General features: G+C 35.7%; 1 protein-coding gene across 2 annotated transcripts in view; it reads right to left on the reverse strand.

The window, feature by feature from the left end:
• LOC144957742 (contactin-like) overlaps positions 1 to 12,500 on the reverse strand; it is a 94,624-nt gene that overhangs the window by 17,156 nt on the left and 64,968 nt on the right. For both annotated transcript variants that reach the window (XM_078889139.1, XM_078889138.1), the window contains exons 14-19: positions 12,018 to 12,175; positions 10,877 to 10,994; positions 8,596 to 8,772; positions 7,359 to 7,457; positions 6,665 to 6,831; positions 2,633 to 2,762 (exon numbers count right to left, since the gene is read on the reverse strand). In XM_078889139.1, the coding sequence (XP_078745265.1) occupies positions 2,633 to 2,762; positions 6,665 to 6,831; positions 7,359 to 7,457; positions 8,596 to 8,772; positions 10,877 to 10,994; positions 12,018 to 12,175 (849 nt within the window). The remainder of the gene's footprint in view (positions 1 to 2,632; positions 2,763 to 6,664; positions 6,832 to 7,358; positions 7,458 to 8,595; positions 8,773 to 10,876; positions 10,995 to 12,017; positions 12,176 to 12,500) is intronic.

Below are 12,500 nucleotides of genomic sequence, written 5' to 3' on the forward strand. Positions count from 1 at the left end.
GTGTTGTAAGGAGAGAGGATAGTCCGATGTGGCCTGTACTCTGAATCAATGACATTTTAACGCATTATATTTTTAACGGTCTTACTTTTTGGAAGAAGAAGGGTTGGGAGGCCTTCCGAAAGCTCATCGTGCTAAGGAAATAACCCAAATATTCCCTGTACTAATCCTAAGAAAAAAATACAACCTAGTACCCTAAACTAACCCTAATAGGAAAAACAAACACCCTATCGCCTTTACTACGTAAGACTTAAAACTAACCATAATACTTACTTACTTACTTCCAGTGTCATCTCATGGGTTGAGGTTGACTTGAAATGACACGCCAATCTTCCCTGTTGACGGCTTGCTGACTGCATTCGGCTGCCGACAATCCTGTCCATGTCCTCACATCATCTATCCAAGTTCTTGCTGGCCTGCCTCTTCCTCTTTTCCCCTCAACTCTACCCTCAAGAATGTCCCTGTTGACAGTATGATGGCGTCTTAGGTGTCCAAAATACCTTAATTTTCTTGTTTTTATTACTTTCATTTGGGTCGGTCTGATATCAAGGATGTCACAGACTTCTTGATTTGTTTTCTTTTCTTTCCGATTTTTCCAAGGCGACGGAAAGTCCACATTTCAAAGGTCTCAATTCTTTTCTCTATTTGTTTGTTTAAGGTCTATGTTTCTGAGCCGTAGAGAAGTGCTGAGTGGACATAACATTTGAGTATTCTTATTCTCGTTTTCATCTGCGTTTGTTGCGAAGTTAAAATGTTATTCAGTTGGCTGAACCTCGACTTAGCTATAGCAATCCTGTTTTTCACTTCCAGCTCATTCTTTCCGTTGTTGGTCATTGTCTGTCCAAGATATTTAAAAGAATCTACTTGTTCGATGTTTTGATTATTAATTTGGACTTTTGCGATTTTTTCAGGCTTCTTTGACATGACCATTACCTTCGTCTTTTGAACATTCATCTCTAGACCCTTTGCTGTACTGTTCAGGTTTATTTGATTTGCAAGGATCTGTAGATTTGTCTCGTTCGATGCCAACAATATTGTATCATCTGCATATCTCAGATTATTTATCCTCCTACCTCCAATAACAATACCTGGAATGTGCTCGGTTTTATGGAAGATAAACTCTGTGTACAGGTTAAATAGATATGGAGAGAGGATACATCCTTGACGAACTCCTCTTTTAATTGGCGTGAAAGGCGACAGATCGCCCTGAATCATGATGGCTGCTTTTTGATGCCAATATAGATTTGTGATTAGCCGTATAGTTTTGCCATCAATGCCTGCCTTTTCCAGACATGCCATTAATTCTCCATGCTGTACCCTATCAAATGCTTTTGCGTAATCGATAAAGCATGCATAGAATTCTTTTTGATGATCAAGGTATTTTTGTGTGATATTATTTAAACAAAAAATTGCTTCTCTTGTCCCATTATTTTTTCTAAAGCCAAACTGTACATCGCCAACTTCATTATCAATGGTAGACCTGATTCTTTCTAGGATGATCTTCAATAATAATTTAGTTACATGGGGCATCAGACTTATTGTGCGGAAATCACTGCAAGTTGTCGCCGTTGGTTTTTTCGGTAGCGTGATGTAAACCGATTTGGCAAGTTCGTCTGGAATATAGCCTGTATTGTAAATACTATTAAAGAGATCTGTTAGTTTCACAATTGAGAATTCTTTCAAAATATTTAACATTTCTGTTACAATGCCATCTTCACCCTCAGCCTTGCCATCTTTCATATTTTTCAATGCATTTTCTATCTCACATGAGAGTATTGGAGGACCGTCAGTGTTGCTTGGCAAAGGTATAGATAGAATGCGCTTGGCCAAGGAGTTCACAACATTGCCATCCGGAAGTATAACGGACCAACACACAAACTCTGTGTAACCATGAACTTTTATAGTCTGGTTAATACAGTTTAGTGAGAACAACTCACAAACGCGGATGGCAAAAACAATAACAAAGGCCTGAGTGACGTCATCTTCGAACTATCTATTTGGGGCCTGTCATCATCAAATAACTCGCCAATGTATTGACACCATCTTTCCTTTATATCCTCTTTCTCAATATTTTACCATTCTTGTCTTTAATACAGTTATTGTTGTTAGTGGTGCGTTTTTTGCCCGAAATTTGTCTTATTTCCTCGTGGGCTGCTTTTCCATCTAGGCCAAATATTTCGATCATCCTGCATTTGTTGTTAAGCCAATTTTCTTTTGCTATGCGACATTTGTGTTGAATTTTCTTATTCAGCGCTTCATACTCTGGTTTGTTCTTCCATAATATAAAAAAATAAAAACAACCTAGGACTGCTTTGTATTACCTTTCAATACTTCACAAATCAAAATGGCGGCCGAGAATCAAAACAATGGTCACATTAGGAAATTTTAAACTTTCACAAATCTATCAAGGTTTGTTCTAGAGTTATTAAAATGCTTCTATATGATGACAAATTAAATCAATAAACACATAACAAAAGATCCACGGTGAAAATACACATTTAAAGAAATGCTAGCGCTAGGAGTTTTCGGAAGGTTTCCCGAAGGGGTTTGAGATAAATCATGTATTTTGAATTTCGTTGGAGCGGCTTGGTTAAGTTTTTTTTCAGTACCATTTATAGTTGATTTTGCCACTTACCTTCGACTGTGAGGAAGGCTGATGCTTGGACAGCGTCAGTGGCGGTAGCAGCAACACATGTGTAAATACCCTCGTGTTCATACTGTGCTGAGAGGAGGTAGAGTGTTCCAGAACCGTCCTCTATGTAAGGCTGGAGATAAAAGATATCCGTACAATGAATGATGTTGACGTCACACTGTTCTCAGTTATTGATGCTATGCATTTATCTAAAAAAACTCCCATCATTCGCCAGCCGGATTTTACGTACCAACACACAAAAAACTATGTGCAACTTTAAACATAAAATCGTCGTACTGATGCTAGACTATACTTTTACTTTTTAAAAACACATAACAATGCCAGCCAGATATTTCATATCAACACACGGAACTTTGAGTAACATTAAACGTGTATAAATAGAATGAAGATGACGTCACTCAGGTCTTTGTTATTGTTTTTTTTTTCTTTTGCCATCCAAATTTATGAGTTATTCTCACTAAACTGTATTAACCAGACTAAAAACGACAAAGATTACACATAGTTTTGTGTGTTGGTCCGTTATACTTCCGAATGGCAATGTTGTGAGCTTCTTAGCATACTAACTATAGTCGGATAAATATAAGTTTAGTGAGAACTATTCATTAAATTGGCTGGCTAAAAACAATAAGAAAGAATTGAATGACGGCAATTTCGTCCCATCAAGTGATTTTAGATTGCTATTTGGGTGAGTATTTCTCACTAAATTTTATCCATGAGACTTTTGTAACAAATACTGTCCCTTGGATGTGTTCAACACAATAGACAGGTAGATAACCACGCCTCTCGGACAATCGTCAAATGTAAACAATGGTAGTGATTGGTAGACACAGCAAACTACACAGGTTTAATTATCGATGGTATGTGTCTAAATAAAATACCCACTGTTCAACCGCTTGGTCAATAGAACTAACATAGAAAACTTATAAATGTAACCGTTTAAAATTAGATCGAGAAAATCGTGTGATAACTAGTCACCCATTTGGCGGTATGAAAACAATAATAATGATCAGAGAGAGGTCGATTTCATTGACGTTACTGTTTATAAACAACCAACTATGTTTGTCCGAGCACGTGTGAGGGTGTGTCGCAAGTTTCATGTTTTGATTGGTCAAAAATCTACTGGTTAATTAACACTATGATAAGGACAATTAAGGGCTCGAACGTAGCTTTTGTTGACAAAAAACATGATAGAAACAAACAAAAATCGTCATAAAGGAAGACAAAGATCACGGGAAAAAAGTTAATTGTGAGTTTTCAACAATAGCTCAGGCAATGAAATCATTTGTTTTCTTGATCACTTCTAACAACAACTCACTTTTTACTTCCGTTTGGTGATCAACTTTTCCTTTTGAGGCGAACATTTTTGGTCATTATCAGGACTTTTTTTTATGAAGGCAACGGATCAATGGCGTCTATAGGGTTCAACAGTCGTGACGTCACTTCCCTCATAATGACGCAAAGTAATTTAGTAACTGGTTTTAAATATCGGAACAATGGCAGACGCCCTTATGAAATACTTCTCCGACGAACGTAAAAGTGTATCCAGCGGAGAAAAACATAAAAGATTTGATAATGTTTTGACTTTTATACATTCTGATCAAATGACAAGCGAAAACGTTCTCGCCAGCACGAAGGACAAAAAGTACCGAGTTTTTTTTGTTTAGAACCAAGCTACTCGTTGTTGGGTGTTCGTGACACCAAACTATTAAATCCTACTACAAAATCACACAATTTACATCAACACGCCACAAGATCCATTTTCTAGTCCCGTGTGGATAGATCTTCGTAATTTAAAATTATAATTTGGTGTCACCAACTCAGGGACTGGATTTAACCCTCTTCTTACCAACTATAGGAAAATCGTCATATTCGTTACGATACAACCAACACTTTTCTTATTCAAATTTCTTTTGTACATCATAAAATTTAAAGAAAATGAACAGTGTGTTGTTGCGCATGTTTTGCTAAAGAACTTATGTATCGCAAGAACTTACTGCTATTGTGTTTGAGTGTTAAAAAATATATTTTTGTGTTAGTTGGGTGTGAAGTTTTAGGGAAAATCCTGAAAATGGCTGGTAAGGAGAGGGTTAATGGCAAATGCATTCACCCAATAGGATGAATGAAGTAGATGTCACTTACATGAGTCAGTGTGACTTAACATAATCAGTCGGAAGGTGACAATTTTGGATATGCATTTTTTGAAAGAATATGCTCACCAGAGCATTTAATCTTTATTAAAAGAAAATCGGGTAATTTTTCATGAAGTTATGGTCAGATGTGTGGGAAAGGTATCCAGAAACTTTTTTCAAATTTCATAATTTTCCAACTTGACTACCTGTAAAAAATATTTAGAAGTGAAATTAAGCTTTGATATTTCCCGAAGATGTACAAAAAGGGTTGATTTTATCATTTATGACAAGAACTCATTTTTGATAGAAATTGATCTTCTAACTCTGGGTGGGGTTCCTGACCTCCCATAGTGGGCAGGGAGGTACATACTGTGTCTTCTATCCCCATAATATATCTTTTTCCAACATGTTATCTGTCTTTGTCTTGGAATGAGATTACTTAGATTTGTCCTGGCCCTGGCCGGTGTCTTAGCTGGGAGAAAAACAGTCAAATGCATAGTTATTGTTTTGGGAGATGATATTTCTTTCCTTGTAAATCATCTCTCTGTTATGTTTTATTATATTTGTTATTTTGAATGTATAATGTAAGCATTTGAGTGTGTTCCTCTTTGTTGGATTTTGTGCTTGTGACCGGATGAGACTTATAGGTGATCTCAAAATAAGAACATAGTGGTATGCTCTTGGAATCTACATCTGATCCCTATTTGTTCCCAGTTCACCTATGTCTTACTTTTTCTTGGGTGCTTTAATTGTAATTCCAGAACTTTTTACTATCCCATTTCTTCCTTTTTACTGGCGCTGATATAACCTAAATGCGTTGCAAACGCCGTAAAACCCTTAAAAACAAAACAACAAAAACAAACGATCTTCTAACTAAACTTGACAATATCTCAGTTCAAACCTTCTCACCATCCGACTGATTATGTCATTCACTGTAACAAATCTGTCTTTTACAAGGGCGGGAAATTCGTGACGGCATACCTTCTCCTTTTACTTGAGCTTTTATATTGCGCAATATCCACTAACGTGCTCAAATTGCTTTACAATGGGTTCCCTAACCATAGCAACACTTTACATATAGAGCGAGACATGACGCCTGCTAGGCGATATTACATTTTTTTTTCTCGTACAGACAACTCTGTTTACAGCCAGGTACTCATTTTACCAATGAGTACGGTGAGAGAACGTGAATAAAGAGTCTTTTCCAAGGACTCGAGCGAGGCTCGAAACCAGCACCTTCCGATCCGAAATCGAGTATCATACCACATGACCACATAGCCGCACTTTTTCCGGTTCATAACTCATTGAAGTGTGTAACAAAACATTCCTTCGGAGGGCTTACAATGAATAGGTTAACTATCGAATCATAAAATAGCACGACTATTTAAGTATAGGGTGTATAGGCAGAGTCTCATCACTTGCGGGCGTAAAAAAGACCGAGGAAACAAGAAGGCCAATTACACAGTTACGCGTCCAGTCCACCAGAAGACTGGTTTACACTTCCAATGAGATTGGAACCAGTATTTTGACGTCATATTTTTTGTTCCCGATTGCGATGATCAGTTCTTACTAAATCTGCTCCAACTATAACAAACGTTTGAGATTAAAATAATCCTGTGACTTATGGTTGATTTATGTGGCGGGTATAACTGGTGATTGTTTTACCTCGATGGTCAAACAGATAGATAGAACTGACGAATTTTTGCTGAAACACATGCTCTCTAATATTATCAGTTGATGATGAAGATGGTGTTGATGATGATGATGATGATGATGATGATGATGATGATGATGATGATGATGATGATGATGATGATGATGATAACGATTTTATACAATGACTACTGAGTCGTTCTGACAGTTAATACAATTAATAGAGGCATACCATAGAATAAGCGACATCCCTATCAAAGTCAATGACGTGATTGTAGAATTTCCAAATGTAAACGACGTCACTTTTTGTTTGGTCATAAGCTGCCTTACAGCGCATCGTGGTCGTGCCGTTCACAGTCACCGTGTCGGACTCAGGTTTTTCCAATAAAACTGTTTGGTCTGGGGGGAAAAGATGGAGAAAATTAATATTTCTATAGATTAAGTTTGAGACCTTCTACTGTAAGGGCTAAGGGTTAACCCGCACCGGAGACTGACTACCACGACCAAGCACGACTGCCGTCCTCTGCCGTCTTCTGGATAAAGACGCCGGGCACGGAAAAAATACGAAGAATACTATTGCTTCGTTCAAAAAAGTAATAAACATACCGATGTCTCAAGCTGAATAAAATGGCCAATCGTAATGTTAGATATTTAAAAAGCTGTGACCACTTTTCACTATGTGGGACACTTTGAGCTGATTTTGCCTTAAGCACATGGAACTGTAATATAGATAATCCCCATTGAAAGTCCGCTTGAATAGAGCTATTCATACTATGCGCTTCATTTGTTTTATTTATCTCCAGGGTTGGCCATTTTGAGCCGACATTTTTGACCTACATTTAAGGTCCCTAAAAGACTTTCTCTTTTGTATTAACACTAATATAATAGATTGTGAGGGTGCTAAATAAAGGCATTTAAGAGTATACCTGTAACAGAGAGTTCAACGGAAGACTCGCTGGAACCAAGACTGTTGGAAGCTTCACAAACATATGTCCCTGAGTCACCTGTAGTGAGCTCAGTCATTTCTGGAAAAAAAAACAATTATTCATTTAGAAGAATTAATCATAATTTTAATTGAAACAAATTAGAACAGTTAAGAATAAGACAAACGTTTATTTTTGTTTCAGATTTTCTCTTACTTATTCCTTTTATACAAGTGGATCTTTATTTTTATGTTTTTGACATAGGTTAAATGGATGAAAGGTATAGAAAAGTGTTATAAAGGCTAGCCCATTCAGTAACTATCAAAAGTAAATTTACACGATGAAAAATATGGGTAATTGGGTTATTGCATCTATCTCTTCAGGTAATCATTTGTCTCTATATTGTTTTCAGGTCTTTCACATGATTATTTGTACTTGTACCATTGCTTAGAGTCTGGTGTCTCGTAATTAGAGCGCTGTATAAGTTTTCGGCATTATTATTATTGTTATTATTATTATTATTACTATTATTATTATTATTATTATTATTATTATTATTATTATTATTAGTAGTAGTAGTAGTAGTAGTAGTAGTAGTAGTAGTAGTAGTAGTAGTTGTTGTTGTTGTTGTTGTAGTAGTAGTAGTAGTAGTAGTAGTAGTAGTAGTAGTAGTAGTAGTAGTAGTAGTAGTAGCAGTAGTTGTTGTTGTTGTAGTGGTAGTAGTAGTAGTAGTAGTAGTAGTAGTAGTAGTAGTAGTAGTAGTAGTTGTTGTTGTTGTTGTAGTAGTAGTAGTAGTAGTAGTAGTAGTAGTAGTATTAGTAGTAGTAGTAGTAGTAGTAGTAGTAGTAGTAGTAGTAGCAACAGCAGCAGCAGCAGCAGCAGTAGTAGTAGTAGTAGTAGTAGTAGTAGTTGTAGTAGTAGTAGTAGTAGTAGTAGTAGTAGTAGTAGTAGTAGTAGTAGTAGTAGTAGTAGTACTGTTGTTGTTATTATTATTATTATTATTATTATTATTATTATATTATTATTATTATTATTATTATTATTATTATTATTATTATTATTATTATTATTATTATTATTATTATTATTATTATTATTATTATTACAGCATGTTGAAAATCGTTTTTTTAAACAGAGAGTATCATTAATGATGCAGGATTTGTATCAGAACATGGTATTCACATTATTTCAGTCTTCAGAAGATCCATTTCTATCTAAGACCACGAACTATTTTACTCACCTAATGCCCCAGTTGGCAACAATTTGCTGTTAGCTGGTAAGCCCCCTCCTCCATCTCTTCTCCACGTAATCGTTGGCCTTGGAGCACCCTCAGGATTGCAGGCGATTGTGATGCTTCCTCCTTCCGTGCCATATTGATTGGACACGACTGGTCTTCTTTCAAATGTCGGAGAGAAGGCTGAAAGGCAGATATATATATATATATATATATATATATATATATATATATATATATATATATATATTTCTGTAATTCAGAATATAGCCTAGTAGTAAGGCACTCGCTTTCGGATCGGAAGGTCCTAGGTTCGAGCCTCGCTCGGCGCATAGTTGAGTCTTTTGAAAAAGCTCTTTACTCACATTTTCTTGCCGTACTCGGTGTAAAATGAGTACATGACCGTTGACAGCGTTGTCTCTGTCGGAAAAAATAAATTATTGTAATATCACCTCTTTCTTTATGTTACGTGTTGCTGCTGGTCAGGGACCTTTGTAAAGCGATTTGAGCACGTTTAGTGGATATTGCTCTATATAAAAGCTCAGACGTTGCTGATTGAAGCTCGATGAAAATAATTACAATAATAAAATGAAATGGACGCTTCAATACAAATTAGAATTACAAGTGACTTGAATGAACGCTTTGAGTTTCAACAAAACACGATAAATGAGACAATACAGATAGAGCAAAGAGCATATATATAGCGTAATATCCACTAAACGTGCTGAAAGCGCTTTACAAGGGGTTCCTTGTCCAATAACAACACTTAACATGTAGGATAAGACATGACGCCTGTTAGAAAATACTTTCTATTTTTTTCCGACAGAAGCAATGCTGTTAACTGCAAGGTACATATGATACATCTGAATACGGTCAGAGCATGTGAATTTTAAGACTTTTCCAAGGATTCAAATTATCCGCAGCCCAGACTGGGCTGTAACCCTGGACCTTACGATCGGAAGGCGAGTGTCATACCAGTAGACCACATAGCCACACAGTTGAATGCGAGATGAGAAGATGGCGTTGTTAACACGCCTCATTTATGCGTATTTAAAGAGTTTAAGAACTCACGAGAACAAAAGTTTGAAATTTGGTGATGGACTGACCTATGAAATCGTTTCTGGGCGTAGTTTAGCCATGAGTGACCGTAGAAAACGAAATAGACTGCAGACATCTAAGGGTAGGCTTATATCATCAAAGGATGTCTACATGATTGACATGACCATATAGGGAACTCTTTATCTACTCCCCCAAAAAATAATCTGAACACTAGAGGGTTAATAGTTTACTCCTCAAATACAGCTTCCATGAGCATCATACTATGTGACCCGTCGTCCCAAAACAGTCAGTTTGTTTTTCTCCCACGAACAATAAATGACTGGAACGTCCTGCCACCGGACATAAAGAACATTGAATGCTTGGAAACTTCGAAAACAGTGTTGATTCCATTTGCTCGTAGCCATCGTAACGTTTTGGCCTGATACTGACCAAAAAATGACGTCGAAATGCCAGTCTTTTGCCGCAAAAGAAAACAAATCGTGAGCTGTATTCAATAGTTCAACCAATGAAGTAACTTGTTTCCATGAGCTCTACTAACGACAACTCACCAGACGCTACACAAACCTAAAAAATGACGTCAAATTGCCAGTCCTAGTGGGTTCTAGTGGCAGGCTATATGTTAACGATGGCTACGATTTGCTCGTCAGAGTAATTTGTGACTGTTCCCTGTTTTGATTGGACTGAGAACATTTGCAGTGATGGGCCCCATTGGGCCTTTTGCAAATACAAGCCATTGAAGATTGAAGATTATGTCGGCATGAGCCTGATGCTAAAAACTCGATTAAAATGAAACAGATCAAAATGATGAAATATTGTTTTCTATTCCTCTAAAGCTGTTATCATTTCCATCAAATTAATAGACAAATAAATGAAACTAAACCCAGGCCTGCTTTTTTTCAATCTATTCGATTTTTAACATCTTTATCATCCCGACATAAAAACTTTTCGAGTCGCATATGAGTCACATATATGTGACCCTTCTCCTCAATAAGGTATTAAGTCGGGTTGGTTAAAATGCTGAAATTGAATTTATAGCCAGAAATATCAGACTTGTGTTGAGTTTGTATGTTTTCTTGAGGAGAATGACAACCATTTAGGATGCTAATGCAAACAATTTATATTTTTGACCAGTTTAAAATTACATTCGGCCTTTAAGTATGTGGTTAGTTCCGACTTAAAACCGTTTTGAAACGATGTGTCACATATTATAGAACATTATTTTACTTACAGACAGCGGTGACCTGTGCACTTGATCTACGAGTCCCCAGGGCGTTCGTTGCTTCACATTCGTAGACTCCATTGTTTTTATCACTTACAGATTTAAACATCAGATGTCTTCCACGAACCTGAAAACAATAAAACATTTATATGTATCTCATGTGATGTATTCTTGGGAAATGGTCTCTACACACTATTGGAAGTATTGAACATCAGACATCTTAAAAGAACTTAAAAACAATGAAACATTTGAGGAGTCATATGTGAGGTGCTCTTGGGAAATACTACAAACTGTTGAAAGTATTGAACATCAGATATCTTACAAGAACTTAAAAACAATGAAACATTTGAGTCATATGTGAGGTGCTCTTGGGAAATACTACACACTGTTGAAAGTATTGAACATCAGATATCTTACAAGAACTCGAAAACAATGAAACATTTGAATCATATGTGTGGTATTTTAAGGCCGGAAATACTCACATGCTGCGATTGATGTGCTTTTGAGAAATAGACGACGTGTACTTATTTACAGGTCTCATATCCCAAAATGTTATGGTCATGGAAATACTCTCAAACAAACGCTAAATATATTCTATTACAGCAATTTTAAAACGATCTCACAATGGCATCCGGTTATCAGACATGCAAATATGGCCACGTGGGACATGACTCATAATGTATAATTCTTACACTCTTGCTCTTTTTGAATACCGGACGTGTTTCCAATCGCTGCCACAAGCACACAAGAGTGTAAGAAATCGTTTATTCTACCCCTCAATCGATTCCAATTTCGTTACTTCTAAATAAAAGACATTGTCAAAAATACTTAAACGATATTTATCTTCTTTTTAGAAATCTAATTTTGATTAAATTTAACTTTTGTCAAAAAAAAATTATTGTAAACTTGATATCTTTACGTGATACTATTTATAAGGATGGGTATAATAAAAGGTTTTTAAGACTTTCCGATGAAAATTGGGAGGTCCCAATAATATGATAGCCTGTTCATTTCTGTGTCGATTCTAAATCGATCGATATTTGATGGACGAGTTTTCTGGCCAAATTTCTAAATATGTATATATTTCCAGAGCACGACATTATAGAAATCGAGATTTAAGCATTTCCTTACGGAAGAGATTGAAACTTACAGTAATGCCAAGTTCTTCGTTAGACGCTGCCAACATCTGTCCATCCTTGTACCAAGTGTAGGTAGGCATTGGGAATGCTTGGGCAAGACACGACCAAGTGTAGGGGCTGCCGGCGTCTAGGAATTGGTTTTGAAGAGGTAGAGGAAAACTTGGGGTGCCTGATGGAAGAAAGAATAATATGATTATTGAGCTCTATTATATAGTGGTAATGATAGTAGCGTCAGCTGTTATTATTATTATTATTATTATTATTATTATTATTATTTATTATTATTATATTATTATTTATTATTATTATTATTATTATATTATATTATTATTTATATTATTATTATTATATTATTATTATTATTATTATTATATTATTATTATTATTATTTATTATTTATTATTATTATATTATTATTATTATTATTATTATTATTTTATTATTATTATTATTATTATTATTATTATTATTATTATTATTATTATATAGTAGTT

This window comes from Berghia stephanieae, chromosome 12, assembly GCF_034508935.2.
Source record: "Berghia stephanieae isolate SIO BIC M18660-M18661 chromosome 12, UCSD_Bste_1.3, whole genome shotgun sequence".
Taxonomy (NCBI): Eukaryota; Metazoa; Mollusca; class Gastropoda; order Nudibranchia; family Aeolidiidae; genus Berghia; species Berghia stephanieae.